This window comes from Lissotriton vulgaris, chromosome 4_1, assembly GCF_964263255.1.
Source record: "Lissotriton vulgaris chromosome 4_1, aLisVul1.2, whole genome shotgun sequence".
NCBI classification, from domain to species: Eukaryota; Metazoa; Chordata; class Amphibia; order Caudata; family Salamandridae; genus Lissotriton; species Lissotriton vulgaris.
In genome coordinates, this window is record NC_141691.1 from 1904678670 (window position 1) to 1904699680 (window position 21011).

General features: G+C 48.3%; 1 protein-coding gene across 1 annotated transcript in view; it reads right to left on the reverse strand.

Annotated features, from left to right (window-relative positions):
- Positions 1–21011, reverse strand: part of DNAAF11 (dynein axonemal assembly factor 11) — a 175901-nt gene that overhangs the window by 103173 nt on the left and 51717 nt on the right. Inside the window, exon 7 of the mRNA XM_086918090.1 lies at positions 323–397. Within this exon, the coding sequence (XP_086774216.1) occupies positions 323–397 (75 nt within the window). The remainder of the gene's footprint in view (positions 1–322; positions 398–21011) is intronic.

Sequence of the window (21011 nt, forward strand, 5' to 3'; positions counted from 1 at the left end):
GTAATCAGAGGTATCAATTCAGTAGTGAAAGTGGGTGCGAAGGGCGAGTGAGCCAGTTCTTACTGCTGTGTGTTATAGTTTGGGAACATAAGTGCGACAACATCTTTCCACACTTTGGGTCTATTATCTCTTAACAATACAGAAAAGATAACTTTGACAGGTTTCCAATGGGTAACAATAATGTTCATTAATTTGTAATGTGAGGTAATGTCACACTGAGAGACGGTACTGCTGTATAACATGGAAGCATATTATCATAAAAAACTTACCAAAAATAAATACTACAAAACATTATTAAAGAAGGTATTTAAAAGGCACGTACTTGGCCTCGTTGACATTCAGCACTCTCCCCTCCGCTGTGATGAAAGTCCTTGGTTTAGTTGGTGCTTTTTCTTCGCTAGGAACAGAAGCATATTTACAATTGATAACAAATCTTCTTCTCTTATGGACAAGGACAATAAGCATTTAAATAGTGGCAAGTAAAATACACCCAGTTTGAATGGTTTCTCGGTTTTACGATGACCCTTGCCACATTTCATTTACAGAGGGGTTATTAACATGCTTGGTATAAAACAGTAGAGTAAAACATGATAGACAATAACCCAAACTACAGAGTGACTAGTGTTGACTCTGTTATACAAGGCAAACAATCAACAAAACCTACAAGAGTCCTAAACTCCCACACATGCGATGTAAACCATAGCTTGCACTCAAAACGCAATAGTCATGACGTCACCCATGATGTGACAGATGATAAAGATGACATTGCTGCTTTCACTGGTGACATTAATTATCACTTTAACATTGGCATTACCAATAGTATAAATAGAAAGACGGTGTCATGTATTTGTTTGGATATGTGTTGTTATTTAATGATGGGTTGTTCTGTTACTTATTGATATTACCAATGTGAGGTGTGGTGTGAGGTGACACCCAGAAGAGATCAAATGACAAGAAGAAATAAAGAATTCCCCTAAGCTTTATTTGAAAGCTACAAAACCACAACTGCATCCAAGAGTCGATCTTGAAACAATAGAAAGGATCTCTCACTCAAAAACACATCTGGATCTAACATAAGCACATTCCGCATAGGAACAATTATAACAAGAGATACCGTAAAATGATAATCATTGAACGTAGATGCAATGAATAAACAAATACCATAAATCAAGACGAGTACTTCTTTGAAGGAGCGACCTAGAGCAATTCAGTGCAGCAATCAGTAAACCGAGCCCTGGCGATGGCCCTCAAACCCTTTGCCAGACATCTAAAATGCTATGTTCAGCGCTAAGAGTTCGTAGTTTTCAGGCAAAGATGTCGGGCTCAGTGATTGAGCCCAATGTTCTGGCAGGGTGAACCCAATGGGCCATATGTAAGTTGGACAATGCTAACTGTGCCTTCTCGTCTGAGAGCCACCACTCCATCTAAATGCCAATTGACCCTAAACTGACAGACCTGGCTTCAGTAGAAGCAAATCTGATAGTGGAAGGTCTTCCTTTCGGGGACCTATTTGCTAAGGACCTGTGGATATTTGTGAACACTTTCATGGCGCTGGCCAAGGCACAGCTGTTCCTAAGAAAAGCCTTCCAACCTAGCCTTTTTAGCAAGGCTAGGTGAAGTCCGGGACACGAACGGCCGCTCCCCTGCCTCCTCCTGCGAAGACCTGGTATCGTAGAGCCTAACTCAGCAGAAATCCCATTGTAGCGCTGTTTGCTACCTTGTGATTGTAGCGCCTGACTCTACCTCTGCATTTAACATCGTAGCGCTTTAGTGCAGACCATCTCCCATTTATTAGCGCTTGACTGCACTGTCTCTGTTTCAACCATTGTGCCTGCATTGCTAGTACTTCACATCGCTAGCGCGCACTTCTTGGCTGTACATATTAGAATTACTCGGTTATTCAAAAGCGCCTCCGTTTCCCCTGCTGCAAAGCTTGTTGTTGTTGGAAAAAAGCTTGTTGTTGTTGCTGCCATTTTAGGTGCATCCCCTGGCCCTTCCCCCACCTCGCTCCCGCCTCCCGGCTAACCCTCCCACCCACGGAAACCATAGGTCGTCCTCACACCCTCCTTAAGCTGTGACCGTCCTGTCCTGGACACGAACGGCCGCTCCCCTGCCTCCTCCTGCGAAGACCTGGTATCGTAGAGCCTAACTCAGCAGAAATCCCATTGTAGCGCTGTTTGCTAACTTGTGATTGTAGCGCCTGACTTTACCTCTGCATTTAACATCGTAGCGCTTTAGTGCAGACCATCTCCCATTTATTAGCGCTTGACTGCACTGTCTCTGTTTCAACCATTGTGCCTGCATTGCTAGTACTTCACATCGCTAGCGCGCACTTCTTGGCTGTACTTATTAGAATTACTCAGTTATTCAAAAGCACCTTCGTTTCCCCTTCTGCAAAGCTTGTTGTTGTTGGAAAAAAGCTTGTTGTTGTTGCTGCCATTTTAGGTGCATCCCCTGGCCCTTCCCCCACCTCGCTCCCGCCTCCCAGCTAACCCTCCCACCCACGGAAACCATAGGTCGTCCTCACACCCTCCTTAAGCTGTGACCGTCCTGTCCTGGACACGAACGGCCGCTCCCCTGCCTCCTCCTGCGAAGACCTGGTATCGTAGAGCCTAACTCAGCAGAAATCCCATCGTAGCGCTGTTTGCTAACTTGTGATTGTAGCGCCTGACTCTACCTCTGCATTTAACATCGTAGCGCTTTAGTGCAGACCATCTCCCATTTATTAGCGCTTGACTGCACTGTCTCTGTTTCAACCATTGTGCCTGCATTGCTAGTACTTCACATCGCTAGCGCGCACTTCTTGGCTGTACTTATTAGAATTACTCGGTTATTCAAAAGCGCCTCCGTTTCCCCTACTGCAAAGCTTGTTGTTGTTGGAAAAAAGCTTGTTGTTGTTGCTGCCATTTTAGGTGCATCCCCTGGCCCTTCCCCCACCTCGCTCCCGCCTCCCGGCTAACCCTCCCACGCTCCGCCCCTCCACCATCCATTTATGGCCAATGTCCCCACGCGCAGCGTCCACGCGCTACGGCCACGCCGAAGGTGCGCCAAAGGTACGCCCGTCCGCGCCTGGACCGCGCCCAGCGCCAGAGCCCCTGGTCCTCGTAATGTCCACCCCTCCCGCATTACTTACGATGCCACCACCCTCCTAGCCCTTAACCCCGGCCGTTCCCCCAACTGCGTCCAAGCCGCTCCTGGACACACCCATGGACCCTTCTCCTGCTACTCCTGCAAGTTCGACGGCACCAAGAACTACTCCTCATCTACGAACACACTACAGATATCCGACCCCAACCACCTACAATGCATCCTGCTCAACACCCGCTCGGTCCACAGGCACGCCATCGACCTCTGGAATCTACTAGACACCATCTCTCCGGACGTCGCCTTCCTAACAGAAACATGGCTGAACGCCACATCAGCCCCAGACATCCCCATTGCCATCCCGGAAGGCTATAAAATCATTCGCAAGGACCGTACCGGCCAAACAGGAGGAGGCATCGCTATCGTCCATAAGAAATCCATCCGCATCTCAACCAGCTCAGACGTCAATCTCGCCAACACTGAACACCTTCACTTCCAGATCCACACCGACCCCAAGACCACACTCAGAGGCACCCTCCTTTACAGGCCACCAGGACCCCGCGCACAATTTAGTGAAGACATCACGGACTTCATCACTCCACACGCGCTCCCCTCCGAGGAGTACATCCTTTTGGGAGACCTCAACTTTCACCTTGAAAAGAACAACGACCGCAACACCACCACCCTCTTGGACAACCTCGCCAACCTCGGACTTAAACAACTTGTCACTACCCCACCCACATCGCAGGTCACACACTCGACCCTATCTTCACCTCCAGCAAACATGTCTCCTTCAGCCACACCACAGCTCTCCTTTGGACTGACCACTGCTGCGTTCACTTTACCTACAACAAGCCCACATCCAACAACCACCCCCAACCCACTCTGCGAAGAAACTGGAACAAAATCACCATCGACCAGATCTCCTCATCCCTTCTTCAAAAGCCCCCCGCCCACTCCTCAAACCCCGACCAAGCAGCCACCAACCTCACCCAATGGTTATCCAACAGCGCCGACATCCTAGCACCACTGAAAAAACGTCAAATCAAACTAGGCAGCAAGAAAGCCTCCTGGTTCAACGATGATCTTAAGAAATCGAAGAAACTCTGTCGCTCCCTTGAGAAGGCCTGGAAAAAAGACCCAACCACCAGCACCAAGGACGCCTTCAAAAACGCCACCCGCATACACCACCAACTGATCCGAAATGCCAAGAAAGCCGCCTTCAAGGACCGACTAGACAGCAACGCCCACAACAGCAAGGAATTATTCAACATCGTCAAGGAATTTACCAACACCTCAGCCAACTCCAACGACATCACCCCCTCTCAAGCCCTCTGCGACTCCCTAGCCTCATTCTTCCACAACAAAATTGCAGATATCCACAACAGCTTCGACAACCAACCCGAAGACCAACCCACCCAACCTTCTGCAGGACCCCCACCCCCCTCGAACGTCCTCAATGACTGGTACCCAATCTCCACTGAGGACACCATCCGTCTGATGAACTCTATCCACTCAGGATCCCCCACAGACCCATGCCCTCACCACATCTTTTACAAAGCAGACTCCATTATAGCACCGCACCTCCGAGACGTCATCAACTGCTCCCTCACCTCCGCAACCTTCCCGGAAAGCTGGAAACATGCCGAACTCAGCGCCCTCCTGAAGAAACCCACAGCTGACCCCACCGAACTCAAAAACTACCGCCCTATCTCACTCCTTCCATTCCCGGCCAAAGTCATCGAGAAAGCGGTCAACAACCAGCTCGCCGCCTTCCTCGAGACCAACAAATCCCTCGACTCCTCACAGTCCGGCTTCCGAGCCAAGCACAGCACTGAAACCGCCCTCATCGCAGCAACAGACGACATTCGAACTCTACTGGACAATGGAGACACAGTCGCCCTCATCCTCCTCGACCTCTCAGCAGCATTCGACACGGTCTGTCATAGCACCCTTTTACAGCGCCTCAGAAACGTCGGAATCCAAGGAAAAGCACTGGAATGGATCACCTCGTTCCTCTCCGGAAGAACCCAGAGAGTCCGCCTTCCACCCTTCAAGTCAGAGGCCACTGAAGTCATCTGCGGCGTACCACAAGGATCTTCACTCAGCCCCACCCTCTTGAACGTATACATGAGCCCCCTCGCGGTCATCGCACGCCAACACAACCTCAACATCATCTCCTACGCCGATGACACTCAACTGATCCTATCACTCACCAAAGACCCTAACACTGCCAAAACCAACCTGCATGAAGGAATGAAAGAAGTAGCCGAATGGATGAAGCACAGCCGTCTGAAACTGAACTCAGACAAAACAGAAGTCCTCATCCTAGGCACCTCCCCCTCCGCCTGGGATGACTCTTGGTGGCCAGAGGCCCTTGGAAAAGCACCCATCCCAACGGATCACGCACGGAACCTGGGCGTCATCCTGGATTCCTCACTCTCGATGAACAGACAAGTCAACGCCGTTTCTTCATCTTGCTTCAACATTCTTCGCATGCTCAAAAAAACATTTCGCTGGATCCCCACCGAGACTAGAAAAACGGTCACCCACGCACTGGTCACGAGCCGACTGGACTACGGAAACACCCTCTACGCCGGTACCACCGCAAAACTCCAGAAGAAACTCCAACGCATCCAGAACGCTTCAGCCAGGCTCATATTAGACATCCCGCGTAAAGAACACATCTCTGGTCACCTGAAAAACCTCCACTGGCTCCCCGTCAATAAGAGGATTACTTTCCCCCTCCTAACCCACGCACACAAAGCACTCTACGAAATCGGACCCGAATGCCTCAACACACGACTGTCCTTCTACTCCCCCTCCCGCCAACTACGATCCTCCAAGCAAGCCCTTGCCACTGTACCTCGCATCAACAAAACCACCATGGGAGGTAGATCCTTCTCCTACCTAGCAGCTAAAACCTGGAACTCACTTCCCACTCACCTTCGCCTTACTCAGAACCACCTAGCATTCAGAAAGCAACTTAAAACGTGGATATTTGACAAGTAATTCCCCACCCTTCTTCAAGCGCCTTGAGACCCTCTGGGTATGTAGCGCGCTATATAAATCCATTGACTTGACTTGACTTGCCAGGCTGTCGGTTTTGCCTTGGATCCCAGTGGTTTTATGCTACAGAGATAATTTAGCTAGTTTGACAGCTCCAAAGGAGGAATCTTTTTTCCATCCAAGCCTAGAGGTAGCCGTAGTAGATACGGTAGAGGTGGCTATTGTGGAAATCTTCCAGTCAGTGCAGGATTTGGATTTAAAAGTAAAGATAATTCCTGTCTCTCAAGTGTTTTTGAGATCAGCCTTATCCAAACAGCCTTTGTCTTTGTGACTAGCAGCCTCAATGGAAGGGTTCTTGACGTCATAGATACAAGTGATTTTTCCTGACCCTATCCACTAGACAACCCTGCAGAGATTGAAGATTCAAATCTGCGCAAGTGTTGGGGGTATGTGAACAACATCACGCTCTTGATGGAAGCAAGAGCATAATTATTTCAGTGCTTGGACATATGGACGCTTAGAATGGCACAGCCTTATACAGATCCCAACCAGAAGTCATCATTGAGTCAGAAGCCAACAGGTGGGACTGGGGAGACAGATGCAGCTTGGTCTCAACGAGGGTCATTGGTCTGAAGTAGAGTTGGTACTTCACATCAACTGGTTAGAGTATCTAGGGTTTTCTTGTCATAAAAACCCTGTCACCCAAAAGGCAAGCTATTGGATACTTATTAGGATTTATATCACAGCAGTTCATTACATCAACTAATTTCAACTAATTAGGGGCAACCGAGTTAATGGTGTTGGCTGAGATAGACAAATATTTCTGGCATTTGCGTCTCTAAAACCAGATTGATGACACCACAAATGGACTCCAAACGAGTTTCATTAAAAAAATGATATGTTTATAAAAAAAGACATACGATGAGACCACACGAAAAAAATGTAACATATGGGTATTTGTAATATTTCACCTTGCCGGTTATTAGGCTAGCAAGCCCTTGTAGGTTCTTGTAGTATTAATGAGAAATTCTCAATGATCCAATTCAGCCTAATGCAATGCTATGCAGTTCTTAATGCAAGAATCAGGCACTGGGCAATGTCAAAATAATGCAGTTCGTTATGCAACAATCAGGCAGTTGGTAATGCCAAAATTATGCAATTCGTAATGCAACAATCAGGCAGTTCGTAATGCAAAAAATAATGCAATGCATAATGCAACAATCAGGCAGTCTGTTTTGCAAAAATAATGCAATGCGTAATGCAACAATCAGGCAGTTCGTAACGCAAAAATAATGCAATGCGTAATGCAACAATCAGGCAGTCCATAATGCCAACGGTTGGACTAGGCCCTTTTTGCAGGGTCATCCCTAAACTTTTTGCCTTTCTCCTAGCCTTTTTTCTGACATGGTGTTGGTGGTTTTAGGACTCTGGGCTCTTTAGCACTGCTGTTCAGTGTAAAGTGCGTGGGCTCTTTGATAAATATGATAAGATTGGTCTACACCTCTTTGGCCTATTTAATTTACCTGCCAGTCCCTTATAAAGTGGTTTCTCATACACCCAGGGCTGGTAAATTAAATGCTACTGGTGGGCTTGCAGAGCATATTGAGCCACCCAACAAAGTAGCCTTTCAAACCTGTCCCAGGTCTCTGCCATTTCAGGACCTGTGCGCGCAGTGTTACTGCCGCTGTGACGTGGCACCTAAAGTGTGTGCCATGTCTGTGACCCCCCTTTTACTGCATGGCAATTACCCCTAACGTAGGCCCTAGCTAGCACTATGGGCAGGGTGCATTGTAGGTAAAAGGTAGGACATGTACCTGAAGTTTGTGACATGCCCTGGTAGTGACAAACAGTCATTTTGGTATCTGACTACTGTGAGGCTGCCCTCCCATAGGAAAGCATTGGGGATTCCCTGATAAATGTTTCAGTGGTATTTCCTAATATGAGATGAGCAGCATGGTCAAGTTTAGTATATCTGGAATAGTGATAAATAAAGCTGCGCAATGGTGTGCGCAGATTTATTATAACTAATTTAGAAATGCTACTTTTAGAAGTTGGCTTTTCTGTGTGCTATGTGTCTGCCTGCCTGATGTGAATTGCATATCTGGCTTTTGAGTGACAGGGTCTGGTGAGGTGTGTGTACCTTATCCTGTGCCCTTGTGGGCAAGGATATATAGGAGAGACAGGGAGAGAGCTGAGCCATAGAATATGTGAACATAGATCGGCAATAAAAAACAATAAAGAAAATGCACCCCTAGTAACCATAGGAAAGAAAAAGGTCACAGTGCAACCGACACTAGATGGGTTGTCCTTGAGAAAATTGTAAAACAAACAAGAATAGGGAACTGCACCAAGCGTAGAAAGCAACAAGAACAATGGTGTATGATAAAATTCGATACCATCAGGAAGGGCCTAAACAGCAGGGAGGATTGGGAAACTATCATTTAATGAAGGGGCCTGTAGGTAACATCTGGAGCAGGCGATTCCTGCTCACTCGGGCAATGACATGCAGATGATGTAATACAGCATAGATCACAGGGGATTAGAATATAGTCTTTTTACCAATGAAGATGCCAAACAGTAATCGGTAGGATAGTACTGTGCATAGGTTAACACAATAAGTAATTTTGAGATAATGGGTATATAGTATTAACAAAATGCCTCCGTATATAATAGAGTAGAAATCTACCCTTTTAACTGGACCGTGTTTGAGTATAGGTTGCATTTAGAAGAGATAAACATAACACAATAAATGGAGTAGTCCCGCAATTTGAACGGCAGTTGTATAGTCATACATGCATTATAAATGATATACAGTGAGACGTTAGTGGGTTTTATATCATCTTAACCCATTTTAAGATGGCCGTGATTCATACGCAGTAGGATAGAATGGACTAATTAAACCACGTAGCCCAAATCACGGGCTGTTTCTACCTGCCGCGATATCTCGTAGCGGTAGAGAATCGCCACCGGGATAAACAAGCATTGGAAATGCAATAGGTCTCGCACCATTAGAGTTAGTGCTTTTAGAATTGTTTATGGTTTTTTTTTGTAAATGTTTAGCATTTTTGTTTCCTGTAGCCAATGCTAAAGTATTACAAATAAAAAAAGCCATAAACATTTCTAAAAGCTCTAACTGAAATGGTCTGAGAACTATTGCACTGTGTGAGGGTGAGGGTGAGTGTGAGTGAGGGTGAGTGTGAGTGAGGGTGAGGGGTTGAGGGTGAGGGTGAGTGAGGGTGAGTGAGGGTGAGTGAGGGTGAGGGGTTGAGGGTGAGGTGTTCAGGGTGAGTGAGGGTGAGGGTGAGGGTGAGTGAGGGTGAGTGAGGTGTTGAGGGTGAGTGAGGGTGAGGGTGAGTGAGGGGTTTTGGGTGAGTGAGGGTGAGGGGGAGTAGTTGAGGCTGAGTGAGAGTGAGGGTGAGTGAGGGGTTGAGGGTGAGGGGTTGAGGGTGAGTGAGTGAGGGTGAGGGGTTGAGGGTGAGTGAGGGTGAGGGTGAGTGAGGGTGAGGGGTTGAGGGTGAGTGAGGATGAGTGAGAGTGAGGGTGAGTGAGGGGTTGAGGGTGAGGGGTTGAGGGTGAGTGAGGGGTTGAGGGTGAGTGAGGGTGAGTGAGGGTGAGGGTGAGGGGTTGAGGGGGAGGGGTCGAGGGGGAGGGGTTGAGGGTGAGTAAGGGTGAGTGAGTGAGAGTGAGGGGTTGAGGGTGAGTGAGTGAGGGTGAGGGGTTGAGGGTGGGTGAGTGAGGGTGAGGGTTTGAGGGTGAGGGGTTGAGGGTGAGTGAGTGAGGGTGAGGGGTTGAGGGTGAGGGGTTGGCGATTCTAAGGTGGCCCCTTACTGCAAAACTGGTTGCGGAAATCCTGGTGCATGAGCTGGACTGCTGCTGGGGCGCATTGGTGCTGTTACAAGGGTGTAAGTGCAGCAAAATCACCCGATTGAGCGCTGGGCGCTGCGCATCTAAAATGACGGCAGCGCACTGAGGGGGAGACTTCCACCGGCTGCGGCAACGGGAGATGTGCACTCTGTTTGTGAGCGGCTGGGAGGCGATTCGGCGTGCAGACTCGCAGCGGAAAACTGCGGAGGCGGCAGTCCTGGGGGAGAAGTCTGGAGGGCGAGATCGCCTTAACCTTCCTGTGGTGCACTACGCTCCCAAGATGGCAGTTATGGGATGCGGGCGGAGGCCTGATGCCGGCGAAGGTGAGAGGCAGACCGAGGCGGTGAGGCGAGGAGGTGCTGAATGCTGGAGTGGCCGCTGGGACACGCACCTTGCGCCCTGACCTACAGCATTGAGAGGTGAGGTGGCAGCGCTGTACCGATCCTGCTACGCAGCAACAATGGTGTGGAGGCACCGAGGACGGAGGCTGACTGGTGGCTCTGAGCACTGTGTGAGGGTGAGTGTGAGTGAGTGTGAGTGAGGGTGAGTGAGGGTGAGTGAGGGTGAGGGGTTGAGGGTGAGGTGTTGAGGGTGAGTGAGGGTGAGGGTGAGTGAGGGTGAGTGAGGTGTTGAGGGTGAGTGAGGGTGAGGGTGAGTGAGGGGTTTTGGGTGAGTGAGGGTGAGGGGGAGTAGTTGAGGCTGAGTGAGAGTGAGGGTGAGTGAGGGGTTGAGGGTGAGGGGTTGAGGGTGAGTGAGTGAGGGTGAGGGGTTGAGGGTGAGTGAGGGTGAGGGTGAGTGAGGGTGAGGGGTTGAGGGTGAGTGAGGATGAGTGAGAGTGAGGGTGAGTGAGGGGTTGAGGGTGAGGCGTTGAGGGTGAGTGAGGGGTTGAGGGTGAGTGAGGGTGGGTGAGGGTGAGGGGTTGAGGAGGAGGGGTCGAGGGGGAGGGGTTGAGGGTGAGTGAGGGTGAGTGAGTGAGAGTGAGGGGTTGAGGGTGAGTGAGTGAGGGTGAGGGGTTGAGGGTGGGTGAGTGAGGGTGAGGGTTTGAGGGTGAGGGGTTGAGGGTGAGTGAGTGAGGGTGAGGGGTTGGCGATTCTAAGGTGGCCCCTTACTGCAAAACTGGTTGCGGAAAACCTGGTGCATGAGCTGGACTGCTGCTGGGGCACATTGGTGCTGTTACAAGGGTGTAAGTGCAGCAAAATCACCCGATTGAGCGCTGGGCGCTGCGCATCTAAAATGACGGCAGCGCACTGAGGGGGAGACTTCCACCGGCTGCGGCAACGGGAGATGTGCACTCTGTTTGTGAGCGGCTGGGAGGCGATTCGGCGTGCAGACTCACAGCGGAAAACTGCAGAGGCGGCAGTCCTGGGGGAATAGTCTGGAGGGCGAGATCGCCTTAACCTTCCTGTGGTGCACTACGCTCCCAAGATGGCAGTTATGGGATGCGGGCGGAGGCCTGATGCCGGCGAAGGTGAGAGGCAGACCGAGGCGGTGAGGCGAGGAGGTGCTGAATGCTGGAGTGGCCGCTGGGACACGCACCTTGCGCCCTGACCTACAGCATTGAGAGGTGAGGTGGCAGCGCTGTACCGATCCTGCTACGCAGCAACAATGGTGTGGAGGCACCGAGGACGGAGGCTGACTGGTGGCTGTGAGGCGTGAGACTGCTGACCGGCGCTGGGTGCTGGTTGAGGAAATCGCAGGCGGCGCAAGATTAACTGAGACACGCCGTCTGACTCTCTGAGGCTCCTTACTGCAGAGCAATACTTGTGGGAAAATAGAAGTGTTTCCCTTTCATAACGGACTTGCTGGGGCTGTATGGCAGAGGGGGAGAGACCACGAAGGCTATGGTGGAGGGAAGAGAGGGGAGGGGGGAGGAGAAATGCGACACGGCGGGAAGGGGAGGGGGCGGAGCGGGTAAAATAAACAACCAAACAAGACGGAGGGAAGAGAGGGGAGGGGGGAGGAGAAATGCGACACGGCGGGAAGGGGAGGGACAACCAAACAAGACGGAGGGAAGAGAGGGGAGGGGGGAGGAGAAATGCGACACGGCGGGAAGGGGAGGGGGCGGAGCGGGTAAACCAAGACGGACGTGCACGCGCTTTTAAGCTCAATGCGCATGCGCATTGAGCTTAAAAGTCACGGGCACTGCAAGGAATCGCCACGATTCCTTGCAAGTTGGGGAAAGAGTGGATAAGTCCCAATACTCTCGCTTGCTCGATGCGCATGCGCATCGACAGGCGAGACCTAAAAAGAGGAAAGGCGGCAGATCTTGTTTGTTTGGATGCGAGGCAACACGCTATAACATAGAGGTGAGACTGACTCGTTTTTTTATAGAGTGGGGGGAGGCATTTCCTCCCTTTCTTTGAATAGTCTAAGTATTACAAAGAAAGTCTCTTCTTGAATAGTCTAAGTATTATAAAGAAAGTCTGACGTTGTATAAGGTGCTATTTGATTCTGTATGTAGTTGAGCTTATAAATGTCAATAATGTACTGACACTGGATACGCGAAAGGCGTTTTTAACGGCAGGCGAGAATTTAATTGTATATAATCCTGCCCAATGTGAGTGTAGGAAAAAAGAGGTATATTTTTTTCTCGTTTGACCCCGGTAAAATTAACCTTTGGGACCAGACTTTGCAAAGAAAGGCGTTTTCAACGGCAGGCGAGAATTTAATTGTAGATAACCCTGCCCAATGTGAGTGTAGGAAAAAAGAGGTATATTTTATTTTCGTTTGACCCCGGTAAATATAACTTTCCGGGACCCGACTTTGCAAAGAAATCCCGTAGTGCCATGCAATGTGAATACTTAAACTGGACAAGGGGAGGCCTGATTCGGCACTCAATATGTAAGGCAGTGTTCTACGATGATAGACTGAAGTATATAATTAATTACTAGTCTTGGGTCTGAAGAGAAAGAAGCTTAGAGATAGCATAAAAATACTAGCTTAAGGTTGTAAAAAGTCGTAGTAAAATTATCCATACTAGAGGGAAAGAAAGTTCCAAAATCGAAAGACATTCCATAAAAATTACCCAATTGAGTGAATATATAGATAGGGCTCATGGGACATGAATAGACCCTCTAAATTGGATATATCCCTATTTTTGTATTGAAATTCCATACAAGCGGCGGTGCCTCATATTAGAGGGATAGACACATCAGAAAGTCTACAGAGAACACAACGTGGGTACTAGAAGACTCTCATTTGACGGTGAAATCACACCAAGTACACCTACAGTTTTTAATAAGGTAAGCGAGGAGTACAGGAAAGAGGTTCTGGAGTCGCAAGAAATAGAGGTCCTCAAAAAAATAGGCATTACCTTATGGAGCCATGTTTTCTCTTATTTTCAGAAGCCATAAGCATTTTGTGGCCAAGGTAACGATCCTGGGTACTTATATATGAAAAAAGGTCCAGTTGATCAAAGAAAAAGAAATATTAATCATGACTAAAGTGTTGAAGGTAATCATTAGCACAACGTTATTAGCATATAGAACTCTACTGCCTTTACACATTTATGAAGAGTTTATTAACCCCTTCAATGCGGCCGCTTTTTTTCCCGTGTGCGGCCGCCGGCCGAACACGGGCGGGCCATGACGAACCCCAGCCGTCATCAGCACACGAGCACCGTAGTGCATGACGGCTGGGGTTCGTCACCAGCATGGAAGGGGTTAAAGGCTCTCCTCTCTTTTTTACAAAATAATCAGGCATTATATCGATTAAGGACCTTCGGATAGGAGTATCCCTGAATCCTATGAATGCCACAACCTACATTGTATTACGGTCAGTAATAGCATCAGATCATGTGAGAACCCGATGGTATGAATGGAGTGTGTGAATAGCATAGATCCAGTCCTTAGTTAGCTTTGTTCCTTCCCCTTCTGCAGCCCATTTAGACTGAAGGGATAGAGATATGAACCTCAAGGTATGAACTACAATGAACCCACTATGAAATATAGTGCTAAATAAAAAAGAGAACAATGAATAAACTGAAATGCAATGCAAGTTCCACAGTAAACAAAAAAGGTGTGTGGATGGCAAGATGATGATTATTTTTTGCGATTTAGCAGATAGGACCATATGAAATATGTGATCGTATAATAGAAATAATACAAGTGGTATAAATTGTTTGATATATGTTGTACTTTTGTAGATAAAAACATATTAATACTATGAAGAAAAGTGACCCTGTATTGATATTTGTCCTGCAGAAGGTGGTTGTTGCATAATAATTCAACCTTTCCACCGAAACTCGTCAACGCTCTTTGTCCAATAAAGTATCCAGCTAACAAAGGGAAATTAGATAAGAAAGAGAATCTCTTACTATATATTCCCAAAAACATCATGTATTGCTATTGGATCACTTTGAATTTTTAAACAGATTACTGTTATTCTGCTGTGTGTAGGGTCCATGAATTTATTGATGTGTTTTATTGCACTTTTATGGGACGCAAAGAAATTTGAATTGTATAAATTGTGATTGTCTTATTCATTGCTTTATTTTCTGTATTCCTAGTATATGTTTTGTAAAATTTTAATTTGACAGTGGAGAGTTAAACTCCTTTTTAATAAAAAAAAAAGATTTTATACATATACTATTTTTCAGTGGTGGGATCATTATTATGTTCGATGCATGTTAATAACCCAAAGAGCAGGGGCGTAGACTGCCAAGATAAACTTGTTGTTCATGGTAGGCAACTTTGAATAGCTTCTCCCAGGTTAGACAACATATACCCAGGGTGGTGAAGGTGAGTAGAATGTATGATAAATAATATGTACTTCCAGGTATTTTTCTCTGCTTAAGAGGTGTGTGCGGCTCCAGGAGGGGCAGGATGAGTCAGCACTAGGCAGAGTAGGACATCTACATTTGGAGTAGTGGGAGGAGTAGCCCCCTTACCCTGAATAGGATTGTGCTTGCCCTGTACAATGTGGGTTCTGCCCCCTATGGTTTGTCTAATCACCGAGCCCCACCTGACAAAGGGGAAAAGAAGCCTGGTAAACAGAGTTCTCCAATACCCCCCTGGACCAGTTGCATCTGGTTCCCCCAAAGCCCTGTACTGCAGACATAGGAAAATTTACTCTAAAAATAGGGGCTGTGACCCCATGAGTGTTGTTGTTCCTGTGCTTGGACGGCATGCTGCTGCTGGGCCTCAGGAGGAACCGCCACGAGGGACTGCCTCTCTGCTGGAGGGCCCTTTGTGCTGGCCTGCCTGGGGCCAGCTTTGCCCACTTCCCCTCTAAGGACTTTTTGCATCCAGCACCTCGTGAGTGCTACATTCAAATTGCCAAAGAGTGTGTGGGCTCTGCAGCATGAACTGCAACTTACTTTGAGGAAATCCTGACATGGGGATTCCCCCACCTGGATGCTGAGAGGAGAGGGAGCCCACCCAGCATTGTGGTGCCGACGGCGGGTGCCCACCCCGCGTTTGGTATCGTTGGTGGGTGCCCACCCTTCTTATGTGGTTAGTTTCAAAGGCGGGTGCATTGCTCCCGAGTGAGGAGCCGCCGGCTGACCCGGAAGGCAGGCGTGTCTGCCTGACTGGGGGAGGGCCTGCCATGTTTGCCGGAAGTCAGGGAATGCCAAGCGGGGCTCCTGTGAGCTGAGGGAAGCCCTGCATACACCACCAGTTGGAGAAGAGAGTCCTCGAGGAGTGGGTGTTCTTCAGACTCCGCCGAGCCTGCCCCCACCACACTGGAGGAGATCAGAGGAGCCCGCACCAAGACCGGTGAGTGAGGCTGAGGCCATTCTTTTTGCTGTTGGTGCTCACGAGGCACCAGGGCAGTCATGCCTGTTTTTACTGAGCGGTCCCGCAGAAGTGCCAGCGACCCGTTGCAATTAGTTTTCCCACTTGCGCCGCCATAGCAGTCAACTGCAAAGTCTTGGGAAAGTTGTATCTGAGTGCCAGAAGAGTGGCTCATGCAGTACAGTGGTGCCAGTTCTGCCTTACTTATCTCAGTTGCACCACCGTAGTGGGCAATTACAACGTTGGGCTACATTTATTGAGAGAGCCCCAGAGCGGGGCCCCAAGGCCCAGTGCCGTTTTTCCTCACAGCTGCACCGCCGTTGCAGGCAGCTGCAACACTGGCCATATTTGTTTCTAGTGCCCCAATGGGAGGCCCGATAGCAACAAAGTGCCAGTGCCTGATTTATTCACCTCAGTTCACCTCTATAGCGGGCAACTGCAACAATTGGGCATATTTGTTGTTAAAGTGCCAGTGGGGACCCAGAGGGCACAGTGATTGGCTGTGCCCACATTTTTCTTCCCAGCTGTACCGTAATTAGCGGCAGCTGCAACATTTCGGCCAGTTCATTGCGAGGAGTCCCAGTTAGGAGTCAGGAGGCACAGTGGTGCCAGCTTAATTGCGCACTTTTAATTCTTCCGCAGTGATAGCCGCCCTGACATTTGGGACATAGGGTATTTGAGCCCTAGGAGAAGGCCAGTTGGCCAGGGGGTTAGTCAGGTTGGTAGGGCACCTGCCCCTAATGTGAATTATATGATAGTATGCTAAATGTGTTTTATGCACCATGATTTATGCCTCTGATGTTTATGGTTAGGAGGGTATTCCCTAATCTGAGGATTATGCTTATGATGTTATTGCCTAATGTGATTTCTGCTTATGAGGTTATTGCATACTGTGTTTATGCTTGTGAGGTTATTGCATAATGTGTTTATGCTGGTGAGGATATTATTGCCTGATGTGTTTAGGCTTATGAGGTAGGTGCTAAATGTGGTTTAACCCTATTGTGATACTGATATGATTTATGTTGCAGGATATAATGCAGAGTCCAGTGTTTTGCCAGTAATTACTGGTTGTATTCTACATGTACTATTTGTGTTTTGTGATAGTCTGACAGTGGCCCAATTGTCCCTGTCATGTGTATATAATCCCTGTAAATATTGCCTAGTGCCAGTTGGCACAGTGTATATTGTGTGATTACTATTCTAATGTGTTTTGGATAATACAAAGGCTAATTTTATATATAACCTTGTGTGGAGTTCCTTTTGTGGTGTGCCTAGTGTGTTGCTGCTGTGTGTGTGTTGCGCAAACGCTTTACACACGCTTTACCTATGGGATAAGCCTGACTGCTCATGCCAAGCTACCAAGGGGGTGAGCAGGGGATATCTTCAGCGTGTAACTCACTTGCCCTGACTAGAGTGGTGGTTTCTGCCTGGCTTAGGCGCAAGCCCTAGCCAACCAGAAATCCCATTTCTAACACCAACAATAATGTTCTCCGGCATCGATCACAGTGCTATGGGCGGTCTCTATGCCACTCTTACTGACTCGTGGTCAGCTACTGCCAAAATATGCCCCCAACATGGGTATGGTGGAAAATAAAGTGCAGCTCCACACTCCGGCCCCGGTAGTACCACTCCTCGGCAAGTACGGGCCATGATGCGAACTTGAGCGGAGGCTCGCGCTGCAATGATGGGAACGGCCAAGAGCGTTTCTCTCGTAGCACGCACTCCACCCCAGGCGTGACACACGCACGCTAGATGAGCGTTACCTGGGGAGTACGATCTCACTCTCCTCTCCTCGCGGCTTGGGCCTCCGATGCGACTTCGTTGATCTTGGGCAGTGGAACACGGACCCCCAACGTGATGGTTCAAGGTCTCTCCTTGGCAAAGGCAGGCAAAAGCCGGCGGCGGTGTATCCTCACAGCTTCTCCGTGGATGCCGGGCCGATGGAAATGATGATCGCAGCACTTCTGGTCATGCTGTCGATCAACTCAGAGAACACGACTGCTCCGGGACAAACCAAATCGGGGCAATTTCTCACGAAGGTCTTAGGCTGCAACAGAGCACACGCACACAGCGTCGCTGAGAATCACTTGAGCCCCAGGTGCACATGATCACAGGGCAATCCTCATGAAGGTCTCAGGCTGCACAAAGCACACACACACAGCGTTGCTGAGACTCACTTGGACTACGGTGCGCACGGTCACAGGGCAATCCTCTCAAAGGTATCAGGCTGCACGAAGCACACGCACACAGCGTCGCTGAGACTCACTTGGACTCCAGGTGCACACGATCACAGGGCAATCCTCATGACGGTCTCAGGCTGCACAAAGCACACGCACACAGCGTCGCTGAGACTCACTTGGACTCAGGGTGCACACGATCACAGGACAATTCTTACGAGGGTCTCAGGCTGCAAAAAGCACACGCACACAGCGTGTGAGACACCTTTGCAAACTTTTATATTCCTGAGTTTCCACAACAGGGGACAAGTTACTTCAGGACACAGCACACAACAAAGTTGTTTCAAGCAGGGGGACACAGCACACAGCAAAGTCCCTTAGCCTCTCCTTGGTTAAATCAGCAAACTGCAGGTCAGCCCCAGAACACACAGCAGTCTCTTCAGCAGTTTCTTCCTTGGCAGAGGTTCCTCTTGACCACAAAGTAGTTTCAATCCTTTTCAGTTTTGATCAGTTTCATTCTTTTTCAGTCTTGATCAGTTCCAATCCAACGTTCAGGGGTTTCAGCTCTCATAGTTATACCCCTAAATGTCTTTGAAGTCTTCATGTTCAGGGGGGCACTGCCCCCTGTGCAAACCAGTTCTAGGTATCTCCCTACCAGTGACACCTTCTTCCTTTGATAGTGTGGGTCTGGATCCTTAATCACTCAGCAGGAGGTGTAGTCATTGTTTTATGGCAGCAGCCCAGGCCTCTTCACCTCCAGGGACTACTCCTCCCCCTACACTCCAGATGCAGGTCAGCTTGTTGCTGACTCACCTCCTCCCCTGGGTCAAGACATTCCCCAGAGCTTAGCACATTCAAATCCAGACAGTCAATTCACAACCAGGCAGAGATACACAGACTTGTTAGAACACAAAAAACAGCCACTACTAAAAGAGTGGTTTCTAAACACACAATGCAAAAACCACCTTCTTAAAAAGATGTGTTATTAAATTGTGAGTTCGGCACACTAAACTTAACCTCTTCATCGAAAGCCTATGGGAAAATAGGCTGGACACATATTACACAGCCTTCCCCATTCTGTCCTATGGGCAAGATGGCCTTGCAACAGTCAAAAAACTAAATGGAGAGTATTTCACTGTCAGGACATGGTACACACCTTAGTACATGTCCTACCTTTCACATACACTGCACTCTGCCCAGGGGGGTACCTTGGATCTACCTTAGGGGTGTCTGATGCACATAAAAAGGGAAGGTAAGCCCTAGCAATTGGGTGCACTTGTCAGGATAACATGGCAGTTTAAAAAAATGCTTGCAGGCACTGCAGTGGCAGGCCTGAGTTCTCTCTTTAGGGCTACTTGTGTGGGTGGCACAATTAGTGCGGCAGGCCCACGAGTAGCATTGCATTACCAGCCCTGGCACACTTTGCTAGGGACTTTACTAGTAAGGCAAACATACCAATCATGGACAACCAATTACCATTACACTTTACACAGGGAGCATTTGCACTTTGACACTGATCAGCAGTGGCATAGTGCCCAAAGCATCTAAGCCAGTAAAACGAAATCCATCACAGCATCAAAAATAGAGGAGGTAGAGGCAAAAAGCCTGGGGTAATCGCGCCAAGAAATGCCAGGTCTAACAACTTTGATTTGGAGAGCGCAACCATGGATTTCCAGTTCTTCTAGAGTTGTCCTTGTAGCTGCTGTTCACGCTGCCTACATTTTTTAAGATTCAGCAGATTTCTGGGGCACAATTACATGACTTGATAATGACGGGCCAGCTAAGGCTTACAAGCTGGAAGTGCTTGAGAAGCACTGGAAGGTGCCAGGAATTTCACAAATCGTTAACTTCTACTTCAATCAGGATAGGCCTAGCAATACCTATAGCAGATATTCAGTTTCCGGGAAGATATGAGAGTGTTTAGAAGATATGCACTTGGTAATACATTTTCTGATCTCTTGGTTTACATGTCAGCAAATAAATTTGGATCTGCTATATCAGCATGATATTCTATAATGGAGGAAAACCCATTGATTAACGCCCATTGGTGTGTAACCTGATTTTTTTTTGTAACATCGTTTGTATTGCAGTACCAAAATAATTGCACAGACAACATATTGGTGAATAGTTGAGTAACATAGCAGTAAGGCACATATTCAATTCGCCCCTTCTAACATGCCATCCACCTCTTCAGGTAGAAGACTGAGCAACAAATGTAATGAGTCCATTTCCTGCTTCCTTGTCCAATGTCCATAGCCAGAAATACAGGAAGACGCGGACTGCTTTTAAATTTTCGCCCCTCCACCACCCCCTATCAACCACCCCCCCAACTCCCCACTTTCCTGAAACACGCCCCCCCCCCCCCCCCATGGCAGCGCTATAGTAGAATCCTAGAAAAGAGATAAGGTCTGGTGTGTGCAAGGAGGAGTTAGACATTCGCTAAAGGTGTGCTCCTAGGTGCGCTACTGAGGTCGGCCGCTTCAGAGTCCGCATCCTCTCCTTCCTCCTCATCATTATCATCCCGAAGTGCCTGTACCATCATTTCCCACGCTGTTGCCCTCTCCATGGCTTTCTCATCCTCGGTCCTCCTAGCCATCTGGTAACGTAAAGTGCTTTCACAAGCTGCCCACCTCAGACGATCACCATACCAGCGCTTGTATGTGGGCCCCACTTTCGATTTCCAATTCCTGGTAATTTCCCTCTTCGCTAATATCAGCCCCATATCTATGAATCTGCTGGTATTCTTATTTTTGGATGTGTGTGGAAACCAGTGTAGCATTGGTGTGTAACCTGATGAGAGTGATCAGTCTGTCTAATCCTCCCAAACCAAAAGATTCCACTTTGTGGGATGTTAATGTAGTGTTGAAGTTACTGAATTGATGGCCAAACAACTTGGGCATATTAAGGAAAAAGCTATGTTATTATGCCTGATTTCGTGCAGAGAAGTGTCTGATATGCAATCCTTGAATTTAACAGGCAGAGTATTCGCCCAAGAGGGGATCTTTTTCCATAGATCCAGACATACTAAAACACATTCTAGATGTATATTGTGCACTGCTTTCCCAGACAATCCTAAATTGTGTGCAGTGCAATGTTTGAAAGCATAAAATGATTGCTCCAGAGAATTTAGATCAGACATTAA